The sequence below is a fragment of the Benincasa hispida genome, chromosome 9 (genome assembly GCF_027475165.1).
Source record: "Benincasa hispida cultivar pf3 chromosome 9, pf3_genome.v1.1, whole genome shotgun sequence".
Classification (NCBI taxonomy): Eukaryota; Viridiplantae; Streptophyta; class Magnoliopsida; order Cucurbitales; family Cucurbitaceae; genus Benincasa; species Benincasa hispida.
In genome coordinates this window covers 96,724,185-96,747,875 of record NC_143486.1, presented here as the reverse complement: position 1 = coordinate 96,747,875, position 23,691 = coordinate 96,724,185, and the positions used below count along the sequence as shown (strand labels likewise).

The window sequence follows — 23,691 nt, the reverse complement described above, 5'->3', positions numbered from 1 at the left end:
AAAAAAAAAAAAATTGAAAACAATCATATAACTAACAAACAAGGATACTAAAGCGAGATTAGTTACTGTAAATGACATGATATTTCTTATTAGAAGTCGGAGGTTCGATCCTCCGCATAATTATTATACTTAAAAAAATGATGAAAAAGTATTTAGACATTTTTTATTATCGATATTTATTTATAACTTTATAACAAAAAAATTCCCTATATATAATTACGATGGTTGGAAGTCAAGTCAACCCATGACTTAAAAGGACATCTTGGCGTGGGCCTACTTCCATTAATCGAATTAAAGCTCACAATTAATGATACAACATAAAGGTACAAGCTAGGAGAGGACGACAGCTCTTTTCGAAGTCATCTGACAATTATTATTATTATTTTTTAAAAATAAAATTAATTCTTGTTTGAGTGGTAGTGGATGAAAATCCTCCTCTACGATCTATAGATCGAATTAAAGCTGATATGAGTAATTTTGGATCCCATGAAAATAAGTCCAAGGCTAACACACACAACAACAAAAAAAAAAAAAAAAAAAAAAAAAAAAAGGAAAAAAAAAAGTCAAGATAAAAGTGTACCGACAAATTTATTATAGAGTAGCAATCCTACGGCTAATAATTAAAATAATTTTTTTTAAACAAATTACAAATATAGCAAAACTTATTAGTAATAGATCGTTGATAGACTCCAATCAACGATAGGGTTTATTACTAATAAACTTTGAGAATTGAATTTAAATTTTTGTGCAATATCTACTAATACTTTGGACATGATTGTGATTTTACAATTGTCCTAATTAACACTTGAGAAATCAATTAGATGTGATCAAGAATTTAGAAACCTATTATACAAGATCACATATTGACATAAATCTAAAAGTTCATACACTTAAATTATTAGTTTTGTACTAATTTGTGTTTCTTAAAATTTTAGATGTACCACTACAAACCGTGAGTTAAAAGAATTAGTGACCATGAGAAAAGATGCAAATACGACTTTCAAGAACTATTGATACTATAAAATACTTGCATAATTTATTATTTATTGCTTATAAGAAGTGACATATATTGTAATGACCCGACTTTCTATTATATTTCTAGGATGCTACCGAATAAAAACCAATTCATTAGTTTGTTCTTTCTTGGACGACATTGGTTTGGATCCTTTTTTTATAAAACTGATCGGTTTGGTTTGGTTTGGTTTGGTTCGGTTCTTGGTTAACTCAAAATTGACCAAATCAAATTGAATTTCACCCCTAATTACAATATTTAAAAATATAATTTATTTTTAGAAAATATATTTTTAGAAAACACAATTATATATGCCTTGTATTAGATTAATATGAAAAATAATCTAACCTTCCATTTCTCTGAGATTTTTTCCAAACTTTTGATCTTATTTAATTTTTAACTAGATTTTTAAGTTTATAATAATTAATTTATGTTCACATGTAAATAAAAGTTAATATTAATTTGAAATTAACTATTTATAACTCGGTTAAATTACAAATCTAGTTAATGAATTTTTTGTGTTTATGTCTAATAGGCTGTAGAAATATTTATTAGATTTCGAACAAATAATTTCATGTACTTTTAAATTCTCAAATAGAAGTTCATGAACTTTAAATCTCAAATAGAAGTTCATGAACTTTAAATCTTCTGTCTAATAAGTTCTAGATATATTGAACATTTTTCAAAAAAAATAATGGATATATTATATAAAAAAAAATACATTTTCTTAATTGAACTTTAAATGTTATGTCCAATAAATTTGTAAAAAAAATGTTAAATAGATCAAAATCCTAGTAGATATAAAAGTGAAAGTTCAAGGTTTTATTAGATACAAATAGAGATATTTGCGAGACGATGACAAGGATAACTTCCTGTGCCTATATGCTCGTCTCGGTCACTATGAACCTTTTCTTTTAACTTTGTGAAAAATATACAAAATATCAGGTTAGGAAATTAATCCCTATTTAGTATTTTAAAAAAAAAAAAATTACAAAATGGAAAGATATTTTTCTTTTCTTTTTTTTTTTTTTTTGGTGTGGAAAATCTCTATTTAAACGTTAAATTTTAAATGAACAAGTCTCATTAAAGAGAAAATTCTTATACTCTTATTAAAAATTAAATAATATTTCACATCGATATCAAATGAAGATAATTACAAAAATATAGTGAACATCTTCCACTATGATTTTAGTTTCAATATTACAACCCATAATCTCAAATCTTAAAGTCGAAAAATATAAAATATATGTCATTAAACAGAAAAAATCATCAAATTTAAATATTACAAAAAGTCTGGAATAGTTGAAACATATATATTAAAAAAATATATGAAAAACATATATTAATAGGAGAAAATATTAACCTGTATTTACATATTATCTCTCTCTTTTTGTGGACCTAAAAAACTATTAGTAGACTACGTAAATTCGTGTTTCAATTTCTCTTCATTCATATTTTTTGGTTTATCGTTTATATTTTTGTCATAATAGAAATTCAATCGACGAAAAAAATGTTTATCTCTGCTTCCTCCCCATTATCCACCTAAATGAGAATACATGTTAATCACTCCACTAGAACGAAAATGAATTTGTAAAAATTCTCCATTTATAGCTCTTTTTATATCATCAATCAATTATCAATATTTTGTTAGGGTGTTTATATAACTTGTTAATTTTACCAACCATATTCTCTCTGTTACGAAATCGACAATTAAAGAACACAAAAAAGGAATGTAGAGATAGAGAAGATTGACACACAGATATACGTGGTTCACTAACGATGTGTTAGCTACGTCCACGGGCAGAGGGAGAACAGTATTATTAGAGAAAATATTTTCAAAAAATTACATCAAAACGGCGCCTCTAGGGTTAGAGAGTTTATATAGCGCATTACTCTAAACCCTAGGGTCATAATCGTAAATAACTACAAAGTGATACCCTTGTACTTGGTTGTTCGAAGCGCCGACAAACAAATTCAAGGCATTCCAACAAATCTCCACCTTGGCTTGAATTCTCTCCCATATAGCAGATGTACCAAATGCAACATAAATCAATATTGCCAGACGTACCCAGACTTCTCCCTCATGCCTCAAAGTGTCTCACAAAGGGGACCACTAATAATTCAAAACATTCAGCAAGTCCAAACAATGTTGGAACTTGCCTTATGGGACCGGTTTGGTGAACATATCAGCAGGGTTATCAGCCGTACCAATTTTCATCACTTTAGCTCTCTGCTCACCACTTAAGAAGTGATATCTTACATTTATGTGCTTAGTTCTCTCATGGTGAACTTGATCCTTGGCTAGACATATTGCACTCAAACTATCACAATATACAATAGCTTGGTCATGATGCAAACCAAGATCACCAACTAACCTCCTCAGCCATATTCCCTCTTTAGCAGCTTCTGTCAAGGCCATGTACTCTGCTTCAGTAGTAGACAAAGTAATTATAGGCTGTAAGGTTGCCTTCCAATTAACAACAGAACCACCTAGAACGAACACATAACTAGTCATAGACCTCCTACTGTCAACATCTCCAGCATAGTCAGAATCAGAATAACCGATCACCAAACACTCTGTGCAATTTCCATAAACAAGACCAATATCAGATGTACCTCTAAGGTAACAAAATATCCTTTTAACGGCTTGTCAATGCTCATTCCCAGGTTGACCCATGAACCTGCTGACAACACTAACAGCATGGGCAAGATCAGGCCTAGTACAGACCATAGCATACATCAAACTTCCCACTACACTAACATAAAGAACTCGAGACATGTAATCCTTCTCAGCTTCAGACTGTGGTGAAAGCACAAATGAAAAACGAGCATTTACAGCACTAGGAGTATCTATAGGCTTAGCTGACGACATACCAAACCTGGACAATATTTTCTGAATATATCCTTTCTGTGACAAGAAGAGCTTATTCTTATCTCTGTCCCTATAAATCTTCATACCTAGAATTTTTTTAGCAGCACCCAAATCCTTCATATCAAACTCAACACTGAGAAGATTCTTTAGTTTTAGAATGTCAGACTTGGACTTTGCAGCTATGAGCATATCATCTACATATAAAAGTAGATAAATCATCGAACTATATTTAGCTTTGTTGTGATATACACAACAATCATACAAGCTCCTATTATAGCCAAGTCCAATCATATAGCTGTCAAATCGTTTGTACCACTGCCTTGGAGATTTCTTTAACCTATACAAAGATTTCTTCAACTTGCAAACATAATCTTTTTTACCTGGACACTGGAACCCATCTGGTTGGGTCATATAAATCTCTTCCTCCAACTCTCCATGTAAGAAGGTTGTTTTTACATCTAGTTATTCAAGTTCCAAATTCTGATGTGCTACTATAGCTAGTAACACCCTGATAGAAGTATGTTTGACTACTAGTGAGAAGATCTCATTATAATCAACTCCTTCCCTTTGTGTGAACCCTCTAGCAACAACTCGAGCTTTATATTAAATGCCCTCTGAAGGTGATATTCCCTCCTTTTTCTTGAAGATCCATTTACAAGTTACAATTTTTCTCTCCTTAGGTCGTTTAACTAATTCCCAAGTCTGATTTTTGTCAAGAGATTCCATCTCATCCCCCATAGCAGTAAGCCATTGAGCAGACTTACCACATGATACAGCTTCTCTATAGGTGGATGGCTCATGAAGATCCACCTCTTTAGCAACTTGCAACGCAAAAGTAACCATATCCTCAAAACCATACCTCACAGGAGGTCTAACACCAACTCTTCTAGCTCTATCACGAGCTATACTCAGTTTATCTACTCGTGATCTAGAATTCTCAGGCAAAACAACTTCTGACGTTTTAGGCACATTAATTTATGGTTGCACATCAGTTTCTGTAGTAACGTGTTGATCTTCTCTACCTTGATGTTGTAATTCATTCACAGCTGAAGAGAATTACATCTCCACCTATTTATCAACACTACTACTTTCTCCCACATCAGTAGACGTCACAAAAGGCTTTATAGTTGAGTTAAGCATGGAATTTTCATCAAATATCACAGTCCTACTAAGTATGACTCTATTCTCAGAAGATGACCAGACTCTATATCTCATAACTCCATCCCCCAAACCCACAGATATACTCTTTTTAGATTTTGGTTCTAATTTACCCTCATTAACATGATAGTAAACAGTACAACCAAAAACTTTTAATAAAGAATAATCTGCAGGCTTACCAGACCACACCTCGTAAGGTGTTTTACAATCAATAGCTGTGTGAGGTCCACGATTAATCAGATAACATGATGTATTCATTGCTTCTGCCCAAAACCTTCAAGTCAACCCTGCATTAGAGAGCATGCATCTTGCTCTCTCCAACAACGTCTGATTCATACGTTCTACAACCGCATTTTGTTGTGGAGTATCCCTAACATTATGATGGCGAACAATCCCCTCAGCTTTACAGAACTCATTAAATTTAGATCCACGAAATTCTAGACCATTATCAGTTCGCAGCCTTTTGATCTTCTTCCCAATTTGATTTTCAATCAATATCTTCCACTGCTTAAAATTCTTGAAGGCTTTCCTTTTATGTTTCATCATAAAAACCCAAGTCATTCTTGAGTAATCATCAATTATAGACAACAAATACCTACTGCCTCCAATACATTCAACTTTGGAAGGTCCCCAACAGTCTGAATGAATATAATCAAGTGTCCCTTTTGTAGATGAATAGCTCTTGGAAACTTGCTGCGATGAAGCTTCCCAAATACACAATATTCACAGAATTCAAAATCCTGCACCTTGTGCCCACAAAGAAGATCCCTTTTTGACATAATTTGCATCCCTTATTCACTCATATGACCAAGTCTCATATGCCATAACTTAGTCATATCATCCTTGTGAACGACCGACGATGCAACAACAACATAACCTGTTATCGTGGAACTTAATAGAAAATACAGTGTTCCACACTTTGCCTTTTAGAACTACCTCAGAACCCTTGTAGACATACATTGCTCCACCTTTACCTTTAAAACTATAACCCTTGCTATCGAGTACACTAAAGGATATCAAACTCTTCTTCATTAGTGGAACATGTCTAACATCTTTTAAAGTGTAGAAGGCACCATTATGTGTTCGTATCTTGTCTGAGCTGATTCCAACTATCTTGCACACAACACCATTAGTCATGCTAACATTCCCTCCATCTATTTGCTGATAGGTTGAGAACCACTCTCTATTTGGGCACATATGATAAGATGCCCCAGAATCAAGAACCCATACATCATCAAAATGTGAATGTCCATTCACAACTAAAGTTAGATCTCCTTCAGAATCGATCTCGACTTCTTCAGAATCAACCTCAACTTGTGCAACAGAGGCAGATGCTTCCCTTTTGTCACTATTTTCCTTCATTTCTTGATTCCTTTTAATCTTAGGACATTCGATTTTCCAATGCCCCTTTTCTTTATAGTAGTGGCAAATATCATCTGACCTAGAACCCTTTGACTTAGAAGACTTTTTATTCTTGTTCGACTTCTGCTTACCAGAATTCCTATGTCCCTTCCTCCCTGTAGCAGCTAACCCAGATGCCTGACTTTTTGTAATTGAACTTCCTGCGTTCTGACGGTCCTCTCTCATAAGCAACATGGACTTTGTATCTTCTAAGGTTAGAGTTTCTTTCCCTCCAATATACGAGTCAACGAAAGTCTCATACGACGGGGGCAAAGATGTTAACAAAATTAGGGCAACATCCTCATCATCAATTTAACCTCTACGTTACGCAGATCTAATAAAATTTTATTTAATTGATCAAGATGGTCTCGTAGAGATGTACCTTCCTGCATACGTAGATGATACAAACGTTTCTTCAGAAACAACTTTTTGGTTAAAGATTTCGTCATGTAAAGTCTTTCCAACTTCAACCAAAGACCAGCGACAGTTTCTTCATCTGCGACCTCGATGATGATGTCATCAGCCAAACATAGCATGATCGTCGAATGAGCCTTCTCCTCAAGAGTCTGCCACTCTTCGTCATCCACGGTAGCCTTCTTTGACTTACCCGTCAGCGGCACCCATAGCCCCTGCTGCTTTAGCAGGGATCGCATCTTGATCTGCCATAAACCAAAATTGTTCCTCCCGGTAAATTTGTCAATCTTTACGTTCACGCCAGACATCTTCAATTGTTGAAAAAATGCAGAATTTCGAAGAAACCCTAACAGGGCTCTGACAATTAAATAACACAAAAAAGGAACGTAGAGATAGAGAAGATCGACACACAGATATACGTGGTTTACTAACGGTGTGTTAGCTACGTCCAAGGGCAGAGGGATAACAGTATTATTAGAGAGAATGTTTTCAGAAAATGACATCAAAACGGCGCCTCTAGGGTTAGAGAGTTTATATAGCGCACTACTCTAAACCCTAGGGTCATAATCGTAAATAACTACAAAGCGAGACCCCTATACTTGGTTGTTTGAAGCGCCAACAAACAAATTCAAGGCATTCCAACACTCTCTTTATTTACAGACGGCTAAAAGGGCTTAATCTAGTTGGAGTTCTACCTGTATAATTTGCAAATCTAACTCAACTACTGGTTTTGGAAGTGTGGTTTTTTGACATGGCTTTTGTATAAATTTTTTTTAATTTTAAGTGAAATACTTATGTTAAATTGTAAATTTTGGTCCCTATAGTTATAAAAAAAAAAAAAAAGAAAAAAAAAGCTAGATTTCAGTCCCACAATAGTTTTGAAAATTAAAATTTATTCCTTACGGATTTGATAGAACCTCATACATGATCAATTTGGTTTGATAAAATCTTCGTTCATGTGGTTTAATATAAAAGTTTTATCAAATTATAGAACCTAAATTCTAATTATAAACCATTGAGATGAAATTCTAACTTTTTTCAAACTATAGAGATCAACTTCACAATTTAAGTTATATTAGAAATTAGCTAAGAATCCAAACTCTCCTTTTGTGGACTCGCATTGAACCTCCTGTATTGGAGATGAGTTTCACGGGCTCTAAGCTTTGATCATGTCGATTCTCTCTTCTTAAACAATCTATATCCTCCATATTTTATCATCAAATGTTTACATTGAAAACACGAAAACGACGGGTGAAATTTTTTTTAGATAATAAATACAATTTTAAAAAATAAAAATCAAATAGTTACCCATTGGTAATTTAGTTTTGGATAGCAGAAAAAACTATTCTTGTTCCTGTTCGATTATATATTCCAATAGTACTGTTTTTTTTTTTTTAAGGTATGTTCAAGGAACATCCAAGGAGAATCCCATTCCTCGTGCCATATACGAGTTGAAAAACTTAACCGAATTGTGAGTTTTTTTTTTTTTCCTTTGAAAAATGCATCATCCATTTTAAACAAGCGAAATATTTTTAATCCAATAATATTTATTTTTCTTAGGATACAACATTAATTATATATATCTAGAAGCTTTTTGGAGTATTTACATATTCAATATTATCTATTATTCTAGAAGTTTTTTGAAGTATAAATATTAGACATATTTCTCCATTTATCTAGAAGATTATAAATAAGAATCTCAAAAGAAATGTTCTGAACATCCTAGCATTTTTTAGGATCAAGAATTCTAGAGTTTTTTTATAATGATAAAATCATAAAAATATCTATTTTTTTAATAGAATTCTTTAGATAAAGTCAAACTTGTAAAGAATATCTAAAATACTTGAGAAAAAAACTTTCAAGTTTTTGAAATATGTGTGTCCCAAGTTTCAAATTAGTCATTTTAGTCCTTAAGTTTCCAATAATAGATTTAAAAGGTTATCTTCGTTAATAGACCTGTTTAAGTTAACAGAACTGTTTAAATTAACAGATCTGTCCAAGTAGATTATTTAAATACTGATGTGGCTTGATGACCGAGTTGATGATTTGGATTTAAATTTGTCTCGTGAAGTTACTTCACGAGACAAAAGACAGAAATGACGTGAAATTGAGTTCATTTCTCGTGAAGTTCGTCTTGTGAAATAACTTCACGAGACAAAAGACAAAACTGACGTGAAGTTGAGTTCATTTCTCGTGAAGTTCGTCTTGTTCGTCTCGTGAAGTAACTTCACAAGACAAACTTCACCAGACAAATTTAAATCCAAATTATCAACCTAGTCAGCAAGCCATATCAGTATTTAAATAATCTATTTGGACAGATCTGTTAATGAAGATGACCTTTTAAACCTATTATTGGAAACTTAAGAACTAAAATGGCTAATTTAAAATTTTAGGAATCAAACTCACTTATTCCAAAAAATTTGGGGACTAAAAAAAAGTATATTTTCCAAAATACTTTTAGATCAATGGAGAGCTCATGAAATTTTATTTGCTTGGTCCTAGGCCAAAGTGTGTTTAAGTTATTGATGATTTAATATATAATTTACAATGAATTATAGTAAAGTTAATATTACATCAACATTTATCACAAGCTTTCGTATGTGATATTTGAAAATTTGTTGGGAGAGGAAATGATTTTGCAGAGCTTGAATTTAGGACGGCTCGTTATAATATGATATTAAATCATATCAGTCAATTTAAAGTTTGATGGTGAGCATGTTGAATTTTGGTAAAATATTAAAAGTTTAATTGTCTCACATCTAAAAGATATGCTAGTTTAATAGCGTGAGTAATATAATACTCAATGAATTTTTGTGATTATAATAATCTTTTTAAGACAATGAATTTTTATTTGATTAATGATTTTTTTTCCATGTGAAGTTTTTCTATATTAATTTTAGTGTTTCCGATTAGTTTATTTTATTTTAATTTTTATGTCCTTTTTATGTTTATTTTTACAATAGTAGTTAGAAGTTTTTCTCAATAGTAGTGGACGTTTTCTGTAGTAAGTTTCCATCTTTATAATTTCTTAATAAAAAAGTTTTTCTTTTTCCTTTTTTGTTTTCAAATTGAAACTAACTGCAAAAACAATCCTTATAAAATATGATGATAGTTACGATTGTACCGTCAAATTTTCAATTATAAAAATTGAGCCCTCAAATTTATATAATTATAGAAACAGTAACAATTATGTAAGTATTTTGTGCTAATTTATCTCGATGGTTTTGTAGGGTAATAAGTGATTTGAGGGGACGGAGGATAAATTTCCCCAATTTGAGTAAATTGACATCTAAAAACATTGTAAGCAATTAAAAGTTGTAATTAAACTGATAAATTATTATTATTATTATTAACCCTAAACCCCAATTTAAGTAAATTGATTTTTTATTGTTAATCTCATCTTGCTTTTTTCTCACTTTCTACTTAAGGGTCTTGAGAAATTGTTTAATCGAGGGCCGTATCCCTGAAGATATTGGATTATTTAATGGATTAAGAACATTGTAAGTTTGTTAAATTCATTTTTAATAACATATTTTAATGAGTTTATATCATTTATTGATAATATTGAAAGGTAATTTGTTTTAAACAATAAAACTGTTAAAAATATTTTCAAGTTTAGCAAAATGTCACTGTGTACTACTGATAGATTGCAATAGACTATGAAGACATCTATCATTAACTATCATGGTCTATCAGATCATTTATAGATAGTAACATTTTATTATATTTATAAATAAATTGATTTATTTTTTTATTTAAAAACAACTTATTATTGAACGGAATTAATAAGTCTCTTATCTTATTATTAAATAGAGATCTAAGCTTCAACCGATTAAGTGGTCTAATTTTAGACACATTTGAGAATTTATTATTGGTTCAAAAAACTGAGTTCATGTAAGTTTAATAAACACACTCAAAATTCTTATTATGAAACACCGTTTACTCAACTAGATAAAATATATATCTTTCGCTAATGATATTCTAACTAAATAAAAAAGGAAAAAAAATTACATGTTTAATGAATATTATATTGATGTAGGTTTCTAACAACTCGTTGAGCGGGCAAATACCGAGTTGGATTGCGAAAAGTAGCAACAGCAATAGGAACATGTTATCTATTGTTGGAATGATTTATGCCCTATTTGATGACAATTTTGTTTTTAGATTTTAGATTTTAGTTTTTAAAATTTATTTTAGTTTTTTCATAATTCATAATACTCTTTTGAATTGATCACATTTTTCTAAAGAAAAACTTTAAATTTTTAATCAAATTCTAAAACAAAAACACTACTTTTAGCTTTTAAAATTTTGTTTTTGACAAGGAAAATGAATAATATAACAAAGTATCTTATAGGTGAAAGTAGTGTTTATAATCTTAATTTAAAAAGAAAAAAAAAATCAAATAGTCACCACGTAGGATCTTAGTTACACAAATTTTTAACAAAATTTAATATTATATATGATGGGAGCTCTTCGTTGAATAAATACATTTTTTTAATATTAGCCATAAAGTTTAAAAGTTATTAAAGAGATAAAATAGAGGAATATATTTCCAGCTATAATTTTAAATGACCTTGAATAAAAATTAGATGGAAAAAAATAAAATGAGAAGAAAAATTTAAAATTAAATGGAAATAAAAAATATATAAAGGTATGTACAAGACATGGGGAGGGATGAGTGTGAGAATAAAAGAGTCATTATTGAAAAAGTTTCCAATACTACTAGTCGAAACATCAATTTCTTCACCTAAAACGTCTTGTACCATTTACCAATGCAAAATACTTGTCCTGTCCTTGTTGAATGATAATGATATTTGGGCTCATAATTTTTACAGGGAAAGTTGATTAAGAAAGATTTTAACATAATGGAGGAGGCTGGAGGTGTTGGTAAAGAGTTTATTTTAGAAGTGCCTAAGAGATCCATTTGTATTGGGCTGGTAAAGGAACAATTTTCATTCCATACTTAAGGGTGCATAGACCTCTAATCTTTGCAATCACTGTCACACCAAGTAAATATTTCTTACTTTCAAATTTGTTGAACACTATTTGTAACAATCGTTTTTTCGTTTTCTGTCTTTGAAGTTTATGACATTTGAGTTTCTAGTCAAACGCTAAAAACAAAGAAATCGTTTTTTCACCCCCATAAGTTTCTTGGTGTGTTACTCATTTTCTTCCAACATTTTCAAAAACCAAGCTGAAAACTAATTGTTTTTCTTAAAAAAAAAGTAGCTTTTATTTTGGAATTTGATTAAGAATTCAAATGTTGTTTGAGAAAAACGAAATTATTATGAAACAAGGACGTAGTCATTCATTCTAAGATTATTACTCCTTTCGTGATCTTCTATCTAAAACTGAATTGTTGTATTATCTTCTCTTCTACAATTATTGTAGACTTCGATGTCAAAACTAATGTGAAAACTAGAGGGCTACTGGCTGGAGCTATTGCTGGCATTGTTTTTGGTATTTTTCGTCTTTGTCATCCTAGAACTTGTTGTTCTTCAATGGAAGGATTATTTAGGTGGAAAGGAAACTAAAGACGATGGTAAGATTACAATAGATTACACTTAATTTGGTCAATAAGATTTGAGTTTGATGTCTATTTAATTAGTCCTTCATCAAGAAAGATGACATGTTATAGATACTTCTTAATTGAGGTTGCCAACTTAACAAATTATATTTAATATTAGTGTCCACACAACTCTCTCTCGTTCCAATTATCTATTGTGTTTTCGATAAGAAACAAAGAAAAGAGGCTCCATTTGTGGACGAGGGGATTCCTTTGTTCTAGCAAAGCAAGTTGTTAGGAGTACCGAACCTTTAGATATCTCCACAATGGTATAGATATTATCCGTTTAAGCATAAACTCTCATAGCTTTATTTTTGGGTTTATCCAAAAGGCCTCGTACCTTGGAGATAGTTGTCTTCCTGTTTAAACCGATGATCTTTCCCTTGTCTAGCCAATGTAAGACCTTGATCTCAACCCCAACAGAAGCTTCTTCCCTTCGTTCGAGATGTAATGTATGCAACAATGAGACCAGAAATGGAAATTAACATGTCATCATTGTATTAGTCAAACTAATGGTGTAAAGAACTTTGAGTTCACTTATATAATTACGTCCAAATTTTTCATACACAGTCTTAAAATGTCATGAACTAAATAGACAATAATCTCAAATCTTATTTTGACCAGACAAGTTATTTCAGTTTATGACAAATCAAAGCAGCCACCAATAACTTTGACTTTGCACATAAGATTGGGGAGAGAGGCTTTGGTCTTGTCTACTAGGTAAATATGAATATCTATGCAAATTTTACACTCTCCCAAACCTAAATTGTATTCGTACTTGTGTTATTTCCACTATTTATGATATTGGCCTTAATATTTTGAGGAGTGTATCTGTGACTATGTAATCTGATACGTATCTCTAATAATGAACTCTTCTCTCCCTTTGTTCGTGGACATAGCCAACATACTGTTAGTGAACCACGTAAATCTCTATATCGATTCTCTATAGTTTATATTTTCTGTTTATCTTTGAAACTAACTACAATCATCAGTGAAATTACAAATACATAGATATATTTGGGCTGGGAGTACTACCAGATGGCACTTAAATTGCTGTAAAACAGCTATCTTCTAAATCAAGACAAGGGAATCGTGAATTCATCACAGAAATTGGGATGATTTCTGCATTACAACATCCAAATCTTGTTAAGGTTTATGGTTGTTGTATTGAAGGAAACCAATTGTTGCTTGTTTATGAGTATCTACAGAAGAATAATCTTGCTCGTGCACTTTTTAGTAAGTGTATCCATGTCTTTATATTTCAATATATTATAAGGTTTATGTTGGTTTTATTTAAATATGTTTCTGATTTTTTAGGCCCTGAGGAGCATTCATTGCATTTGGATTGGCCAATAAGAATGAAGATATGTTTGGGAATAGCAAAGAGGTTGGCTTACCTTCATGGAGAATCTAGATTGAAAATGGTTCATAGAGATATAAAAGCTACTAATGTTCTACTTGATGAAAACTTGAAAACCAAGATCTCTGACTTTGGATTGGCTAAGCTTGATGAAGAGGAGAATAGTCATATTAGTACAAGAATTGCAGGCACAATGTCTCTCTCTTACCCTATCTATCACTCTTTCTTTTTTTATGTCAAACGGTTGAATCCCGCCTCTAAATGTCTTAACGGTTTTGTCCTTTTTCGATATGAATTACTTTCAGTGGTTATATGGCTCATGAATACGCGATGAGGGGTCATTTGACTCATAAAACTGACGTTTATAGCTTTAGAGTTGTGGCATTAGAGATTGTGAGTGGAAAAAGTAATACGAGTTACAGATAGAAAGAAGAGTTTGTTTATCTTCTTGACTGGGTAAGTCATGGCCTAGAGTAGTACTCTTTACTAATGTTTACAAAATGAAATTTCATTGTCTATTTGTCTAACTAAGAAGTATTTTTATATTTGCTTTTGAAGGCTTATGTTCTACAAGAGGAAGGAAACTTACTTGAGCTTGTTGATCCAAATCTTGGCCCAAAAGAGGAGGTCATGGGGATGCTTCATATAGCTCTTTTGTGCACAAACCTGTCTCCAAGTCTCAGACCATCCATGTCTTCTGTGGTTTGTATGCTCGAAGGTAAAGTTGCAATTGAAATATCGAACATCAAGCGCAACACGGTTGATCGAGATGCAAGGTTCAAAGCTTTGGATCAGAAACTGTCACGAGGTAGCCTAACGGGCATTTCTATTTATTTGTAAAAAATAGAAGCAGAAACTGGCTTTACTAGTAGGGAACAAACAAGAAAAGGACATGTCATAATTTACAGACGATGGCCTCAATCATAGTTAATAGATATTCATCCATCGTGTAAGTAAACAGAAAACAGTTTTGAGACTATATATACACTTGAAAACTACCAAAAACTCATGTTTCTTAAGATCAACACTCAATCCCAGTATTTATCTGAACAGAGAAGGAAGTTCTACGAATATTTGAGAGTGGAGTATCAACTCTTACAACTATCCCTGAATTCCCAACGTTTCCATTCCACTTTGACCTGCCGATCTGGATCCCGAGCAAGAAATCAAATACAAGAAAAATGAATTCGCCAACAGTGAAGTATATTCTACAACAAATATGGTATAGAGAAGGGAATCGAGAAATGGTACAAGTCGCTATAGTGTAGGTATGAATTAGTATTATAGACACAAAAGGGAGTTAAATACTTACAGAAATTGAAGCAAATGCAGAAGGGTGGGCAATGAAAGAACAGCCGCACATGAGATTGAGATGTTTCTTCACTGAATGAACAATTTCAGCACGGAACCCAGGATTGCTTCCACCAAAAGTGGGACTCAAACTGATCGTTTAAAAATCAAATGTTAGACACAAAAATCACCACTTATCACTCGAGAAGTGAAAAAAGCGAAACAAACTCAAACCGAAAATTACTAAGTTGCAACAAAATTTTGTTTTGTTTCTTCCCCCCCCCCCCCCCCCACACACCACACACACACACCAAAAAAAAAAAAAAAAAAAACTAATGAAAAATTAATATGAATTATTAAAATAAAATTAGTATGAATATATGTTCAAGGGATAAACATAAGGAGAGAAGTCTTGGCATATGAAACTTGAAAGCATTCCGAGAGCCAGGATATTTTCCTAGATTGCAATAAATGCCCATAGATAACATCAAAGTTCAAATTGGCATTTATTGTGTTTGTCGGATCAATACAGGCGACTCAACTTTGATGAATAAGCATGTATACTAACCTGCACTGGAGAGTTGGTTTCACCAGAAGACCTGATCTCTTCCAAGCCAATGATTGAGCAAGGTCCAAAGTAAATGATTTGTCAGGCAGTTGCACTATCGGTGTTATTCGGGTTCCCCACTTATTCTAAGAAAAGCATCCAGCACAAACAAGGTGCCAACTCAGGAACATTGAGGTCCACATAAGTTCTTTTGGACATTGAGTTTGAAAAGGAGAAACAATTTTTTCTTCTTTTTCAAAAGAAAAGAACTAACCTTGCATGAAAAGCTGAATTTCATTTCTCCTGGACATTGACCTTGAGCTTGAAGGAGGCCTCCACAAAAGGGCAGAAATGCCGTTGTAGTTAAACCTTCACCCGACACATAAGTCAACTGCCCGTTGGGAAACTGTAAATCAACAAAGGACTGGGAGGGAGGGAGGGGAGAGGTCATGTTACTAGACTGATCCAAAGGATATGATAAACAAGAAATGGTTCTAAGCTTTATGTTCAAACAATTGTCACTAGCCTGGCAGAATTTGGTTCCTTCTAAGTAAGGAACTTGAACAAAAAATAAGACCAAATGCACTTAACACCACGAAAGCTATCGCTCAATTGAAAATATGGTTTTATAAAGAGTTGAACATCTGACCTCAAAAGGGAGAATATATAGACTTACGACCGGTGTTTTTAAATGCCCGAGGCGCACTAAGACGCAACGGCCCTCTAAAGCCTAGGTACAAGGCACACAAAAAGGCGCGAGTTTTTTTTTGTGAGACGCACTATATAAAAATAAATTAATTAATTAATTAAAAAAAAAAAAAAAAAAAAAAAAAAAAAAAAAAAACACAAGAAATTTTACATTTTAGACTTGGTAAACTTGATTCTTTTAGTTAATAAAGAATGAAAACCCTTAAATATTACTGTTTTTTAAAATAATAAAAAAGCTTCAAGACCCAAGGCTTTGAGCCTTGGGGCTTCACAAAAGACGCACGCTTGAGGTGCACCTTATTTTGTGAGCCTCGCCTTTGGAAAGACGAGGCACCAGACTTGCGCCTTAAGCCTACGTGTGCCCGAGAGGGCTTTTTAAAACATTGCCTACAACACAGTTATCATTTATGTCATATTTAAAACCAAACTAAATTCACCACAATTATTCTGGTAATACGATAAGCTTCAGGAAATTAAACTGTTTTATCAACTTACACAAGCTGGGGGATTGAGACAAAGCATTGACATAAACAGCCACCTTCTATGCTTTGACCAGACTGCTGGACATAGAGAATGCATTCCATTCTGATGATTCATGAAATAATAACATTAGAAGTTGGAATAAAGTAGGGCTCATGTGAAAATGGTAGTTCAATATATGTTACGTTGTGAGCACTTGAAAGAAGTAAAAATCATAAGTTCCTCTAAAAGCATAAACAATTGGCAAGGAAAGTCAAAAGTCTCGAGGTCCCAGTTGCCAAGTTAAAATATATAGTACATTCTAACTATGCAGGGTTCAATTAGACTGTAATAAAAGATCTCTACATATAATGCAAGGAGATACTCAAGTTCGACACTCGCATCATGTAACGTAAAACTGCATAAAACATTTTCAAACAGGAAAGAGCTATCCAAGACTCTGAACATCCATTTACCTTAAAATGCAGTTTAACTGAAAATTGGTGGTAGACATGCTTTTGGAATTCTCTTTAAGAAAAGGTCGAGGTGTCCACAATAAAATTGACATTAAAAGTCAATGAAAGAATGACAACATATTTTTCTAAAAAGAATAGCTGCTGGTTGCAATGTGGAGACCTCCTTGAAGAGGCCTCCAACAAACAAGGTTGCTCTGCAGGTAATAGAGGCTTCTTGAAAGGTTACTACAGCCTAATATCTCCTCGCAGCAACAGCCAAACTCTTATGTTTGTTTAATTGAAATCAAAATCAGACTTCTGCACATTAATTCTCACGTGACTTCAATGCCCAAAATCTGTTACGTGGTTTAATTTGATGCCACTAGCCAAATAAAGTAGGTTTTACCTTCCTATCATAACCGTACCAAAGCAAGTGTTGCTTTGATAAATGAACAGGCAAAAGAAGTGTAGAGTCGCGAACAAAGAGTACTGGCCCAAGCTGCAGCAGAAATAAAGATGAATTGTCATTTCCAGTTGCGGTTCTGCCATGTGATGCCTCCACTCTCCATAAATCTCCTCTAGCAACTAAGGAACTTTCCACATCTCGTGATCTACTATCATATGTTGAAGAAATATTAATCGTGCCCTACACCCAAAGAATAATAAAGGTTAAAAAAAACAGAAGAAATAAAAACCAAATGGGTACTTTAAAAAGAAATCCTCAACCCACATGACTATGATTTATTTAACACCACCAAGACCCCAGCTGGAAATAAAAATAAAAACAACAAATAAATGCCATGGAATTCTAGGGCTAGGATGAGATAGAAAATACTACTGACGACTCAAAGGACAATGATTTGAATACAATATTTGCTAGAGAATATCCAGTAGAATAGGTAGAACAGAAAGACAATGTAAATTCAAAGAAAGCAGGGTCAGGAGTTCCCTAAACTAAAATGAGCAGTCGCAAAGATGTACCAGGATTGACAGAACTATTACAGACAAAAAATGCATCAACTTTTTGTAGTCTTCCACAAGATTGTTTCACTCGCATGACATGACACATCAGTATGGTAACCATATGTTCTATTATTGACAGGTAGTAACAGCTGACTATTTGGAAATGATTCCTCCAACATGCCTCGCCTTTTTTTTTTTATGAGTAATACCCAGTCACAATAGTTTCCTCTATGGCCAATATAGTTGTTATATTTCAAATTTGCCTTTCTATGTTATTCTCAAGTTCCTGGTTAAAAACAAAATATAGTTTCTCCCTTCTTCCCCATGATAATAATTATCATTTGTCTCTTTAAAAGTAGTGGTTTTGAATATGATCGTAGATGCATTAAGTTTGAGGCTGAGAAGGCCACTTGATGGCATCATGGCAGTATGTTAACAACTATTTAAAGAAGCTATTCAGGCAAAGGAACTCCTGATCACTTTATTGGACAGATTTTTGTTCCAAGAGAGATAAGCTATACATGTAGACCACAATCAGAACATTAAACAGATCTCCAGTTAACAAAAAGAGTAATCATTTCTGCGCTAGTCAAAATAGAACACCTCAAGGCAGTCATTAGAAAATTAATCATCTGCCGTGAAATGGATCACAGTGCTATACCTGTGCCCTACCGAGATTTCCTATAGCCCTCAAATCAAAACCAGAAGCTTCGTCATCAACCGCCCCATCTGAAACACCATCCTTATCAGCAAGTTCAGAGTTACGCAAGCACTCCGTTAATGTTCCAAGATTCCCTTGAACAGCGATTCCCATATCATCCCTCTGCCAACTCTTATCCAGATCCATCCTAATCGATGCTATCACATTCTCCTCTTGCCGAAACGGCACAGGGAGCTGTCTAAAAAACTGTTGTACCATTCCATTCAAACAAGCACCAAAATCGGCCCCAGCTTGCCCAATCCTATTACCAATATCAAAAATCGATGTAACCCCATTAATTCCAGAATTATGAGCAGTCAACCCATAATCCTTGATACCAAAACTTTGACCCGGAAATTCAAGATCAAAAAGCTTAGAGTTAGGAGGATTGGGCCAAGAAAAAGAAGGCGGCGCTATATGAGAATGAATCAATCCCGTGAAACCCTGAGCAAGACGATCCGCCAAATCCTGACCATGCCTCTGCACCTCCTCCCACGCTTCAAATGATCTTTCCACGGACATTAGTTAAAGAATCCAAACCTTCTACCTTTATCTCACACCCAAAACCTCTTCATACAATAAAATAACAACACAAGGAGTATACAACAACAACAACAACAACAACAACAAGAAGCAGTTTAGTTAGGGCACAAACAGAATTGCAAAACCGAGTAAAAATATTTCATCACCAGCTCCACTCCAAGCAGCAAATAAGATTCAAAAGAAGCACAAACGAAAAACCGGAGATCGATACACCTCCACTCCACGGGAGAATGGCGGTTGCCAGAATTCAATTCTGAAACAAATTAAGCAGGGAATTAGGTTATGGATGAACTGAATCGAGTAGTAGAATTGATTTTTCAGGTTCTAAACAAAAAGGAGATTGAAGTAAAGATGAGAGGATTTTGAAAGGGAAAGGGATTTTTGTTCTTCTGAACGCCAATTTGCCAACGCGGTTGAAAAGGCTTTATGTGTTTAAATATAATAATTTATAAAGCAGTACGTCAGCCATTGAAACTGTGGCTAATTCTAAACACTGTCTGGATTTTTTTTTCTTTCTTTTCCTTCTATTAGTGAAGGAATGTTAGAATCACGTGCCGTGGACGCTTACTTTGTCACAGCCAATCGTTTTTGGTATGGACGAGGATTGAGGAATTTGGTCCAATCTTCGTCTAATCCTTTTATATGTCATAACTTTGCTAGGTTCACACGTGCCACAATTAATGTGAGATTAGTCATTAAATGGACTATTTGGTATTTTTTCTCCCCATATTTAATTAATATTCAATCCACAAATTAATACTTTCTAATGAAATATTATTATTGTTATTATTAATCATCACAATACGTAGAGGAGGAGAATCAATTCTTTAACTTCGAGGTTGACAGTATAAATTAATATATCAATTGAGTTATGCTCATGTTGACAACGAAAGATTATTTCTTAAATTCATAGTTCAAAATAGAGATGCCTAGGGGGAGAGATGAAGACAGTCATTATCCCATTGTATTTCTCAACTCCATGAAAATTTCAATTTAGTTTCATGGAGATTGGGGAAGGGAATCCCCGTGCAAAATTTGTCGAGAAATTATTCTAATTTTAATATTTTACAGAAAAAACTAAATTATGTTGCAAAAAAGATTTTGGGTATGTTTAGAATATATTTTCAAGAGTTTAATTTTAAAAATATGTAATTTTGGAAGAAGTTTTGAGTGTTTGGCAACCACTCAAAATAGTTTTTCAAATGTATCTTAATCAACTTTTGTTAAAAGTGTTTAAATAAAAATGATTTTTTTAAAAAAAAAAACATTTTTCTCGGGTCAATCCAAACGGCCCTTCAATTAAGTAGTTGATTTTTTAGTATGAATCTTCACCTATGAAGTACAGACACAGATACGGCTACAAGATATGGATACGATCGGATACGACGATTTGTCAATTTCTAAAATACTAAGATACGGATACGTCTAAGGATGCATCATTTTTTTTATATATTTTTTTAATATATATTTCTAAAAAACAATGATACTATACGTTGAAGCTATATTTTTTTTTTCTTTAAAAAAATCTAGGATATAGATAAATTTAACATACAAGTTAATAATAATAGCACAAAATAGAATACAAACACTGAAATACAATACAAAAAAAGCAACATCTAAGATGTTGAAGTACAATAGCTAATAAAATGTAATAGAAAAGTGACTCATATTGCAAAGAAGAAGAAGAAGAATAGAGGGAGAAGTATGAAGATAAACGAATAACTTCTCCATTGAATTGCTGAAGATATCCAAATGGTTTATATTTTGGTGAACTTTGTGGGAACTCAAATGTGAAGATGGAGATTAGATGATTATAGTATAGGGTTTGGTTCTTTTTTTTTTTTCTCTCCCTTTTAGTTTTGGACTCGAGTAGTGAGCTCTTTAAATAAGTTGCCTAGTTTTAGATTAGGAAAGATTAGATGAGTTATTTGTCCTTCTTCTTTAAAAAAAAATATGCATAGAAATAAATACATCAAATCGCATGTCAGATACGTATCTGGAAAGTATCTGAAAGTATCGGTATTTGATACGTATCTGATACTGATTCTTTGCCTCACATGAAGTATCTATGCTTCATAGATCTTCACTTACATGGTTAAATCCTCTTTCGAAAAAAATTAAAGCTTTTTTTTTTATAAAATAATAACACAACCACCTACAGAATTACATGAAGAGACGATAATAAAACAAACTACTCCATGTATGGAGAAAGAAAAAAAAATAAGAAGTATGTTTTTCTGACGTTTATCACAAGGGAGTGAGCCAGAATATTATGACAACACCCTTCTCGCAAGGGAATGCGCAGAATATTATGACAACACTTCACATGAGAATAAGAACAAGTAGTAGTAAATTTCATCTTGTAAAACTATGTCTCCAACTATCTACTCATTTTTACCCCTAAAAAGGGAGGTTTATTGGATAGCGCTATTAAGTCACTCTCACCCATGCAGATTAAAGAATAATCCCAAATAAAGAGAAATTCATAGTTAGCTTAAGATTGAGATCAAGTTACCTTAGGTCATCATATTGAAATAGTCAGTTTTAACAATGAACAGTCATTATAAAGAAAAGTGACTATTTCGTGGTCCGGTCTTATGCAAACATCTTTTGCATAGGATGTCTCCACACGCATATCTCTACATGAACGATTTCGGGATCACATCGTTTGTATATAATACAAAGCAGGTCGCATCTATAGTGTCCCCAAGATAAGATATCCAACCCTGTCCTTATACTTATAGACCGTTTTGGTTATATACTCAAACTTGATCCTTCTTTATATCTCCACATAAGGTTCAAGCATTCATACTATAGCCAGGGGTTCATTAGTTTATTGGGTTTAGGTTTTACAAGTGTAATTTTACATATTCAATAACAGTTTTAGTGAATAAATCACAATAACGTCTTTATTGCAAATAAAATATGTTTAATTTTACAAAACTGTGAGTTTTAGGGCATACAATCCAAAAGAACAGATCCTAGTTCAAGTGCCAAGGACTTAACCTCCTCAATGAAAAAGAAGACCTTTAAGAGGTCTGAAGACTTATCATTAAGAAGGTGAACTTACATAAATCGGACACGAAGATTTCCATGAGCAGCGGAAGGATCTTTCCAAATTTCAATCATACATGAACATTACAATTACAATCACAAACGGAAACATATGGTTATGCACAAAATAGAAATTATAGCATGCTTAACTATAGATCAAGGAAAGAATCAACAAACCTTTGTAAACTCATCGTCAAGTTCCTTGATCACGAACACTCGATCACAGCAACACAGTAATACACGAATGTTCGTCCAACACGACCGCTACACTACATGAGCACCGTGCACTCGAACAAAGCGATCGCCAAGGTCACGAACACCCCGAAGACCTCCACAGAACCTCGACTGTGTCGAGTTGAGTATGACACCACCAAGAAGGTTACCTTGGTATTCTCGTTGTGAAAATTCAGAGGGTTGGCTCTGTGTGGACTTGGTTAGAGGAAGAACAATCGTGTAAATGATTAAGCAAGTGGGAGATGAAACAACCTATCGCATAGGTCGATGCCCAATCGTTTAGGAAAAATTATGTGATCGTTTAGCACATCGTCTAGCTGAGTGTCCATCGTGTAAGAACACTCCACGATCGTTTAGCTAACTCCAAGTTGTCATTTAGTAAATCTGATTTACTTGACAACCAATCCGTGAGTAATTTCCGAGATTGAAAATCTCAAATCAACATTTTTTGAAAATCTTACAAATCCTACTAAAATTAGAAAAACATTTTTCCTTTTATCTCGCGGTTACCATGAAACCACCAATAACCCCACTCAATTGGTTATTAGAGAAAAAAAAGATAATTATTCAATAATTAATATTATTATAAATATAAATGATAACTAACTTACCATAATATATTTATAACCTATAGTTTTAATATTTCATCTCATGAAATATATAAACCATAGCTCTTTTATATTCCATGAGACTATTAACCCTCCAATAGATGTATCTCATACACCATATTGATCATATGTTCAAGCCCCGGAATTAGTCCTTAAGGAAGCAATCTATCTACTTACCTCTGCTTTAGGGAAAAAGTGAATTCCATCTTGTGTATTGAGTTCCCAGCTCCCAAATCAGACAAATTCCCAAAAAAGATAGGCATGTTGAGTTGGCAATCTGGCCACTCTCACCCATTCTAATCGAAAGACTGCCCTCAAAGGCAGGAGCTCCCAAAACACTCAGGATT

General features: G+C 33.2%; 1 protein-coding gene and 1 pseudogene across 1 annotated transcript; one reads left to right on the top strand and one right to left on the bottom strand.

The window, feature by feature from the left end:
- Positions 1-11,521: 11,521 nt before the first annotated feature.
- Positions 11,522-14,623, top strand: LOC120084990 (putative LRR receptor-like serine/threonine-protein kinase At1g53440; annotated as a pseudogene).
- LOC120086070 (uncharacterized) lies at positions 14,613-19,951 on the bottom strand. The gene is made up of 7 exons (XM_039042500.2): positions 18,867-19,951; positions 17,649-17,888; positions 16,824-16,913; positions 15,895-16,044; positions 15,642-15,766; positions 15,096-15,225; positions 14,613-14,930 (listed from the first exon to the last, which is right to left on the bottom strand). Exons 1-7 carry the CDS (start codon positions 19,425-19,427, stop codon positions 14,805-14,807), a joined length of 1,422 nt encoding a protein of 473 aa, XP_038898428.1. The 5' UTR covers positions 19,428-19,951; the 3' UTR covers positions 14,613-14,804.
- Between the last annotated feature and the right edge of the window lie 3,740 nt (positions 19,952-23,691).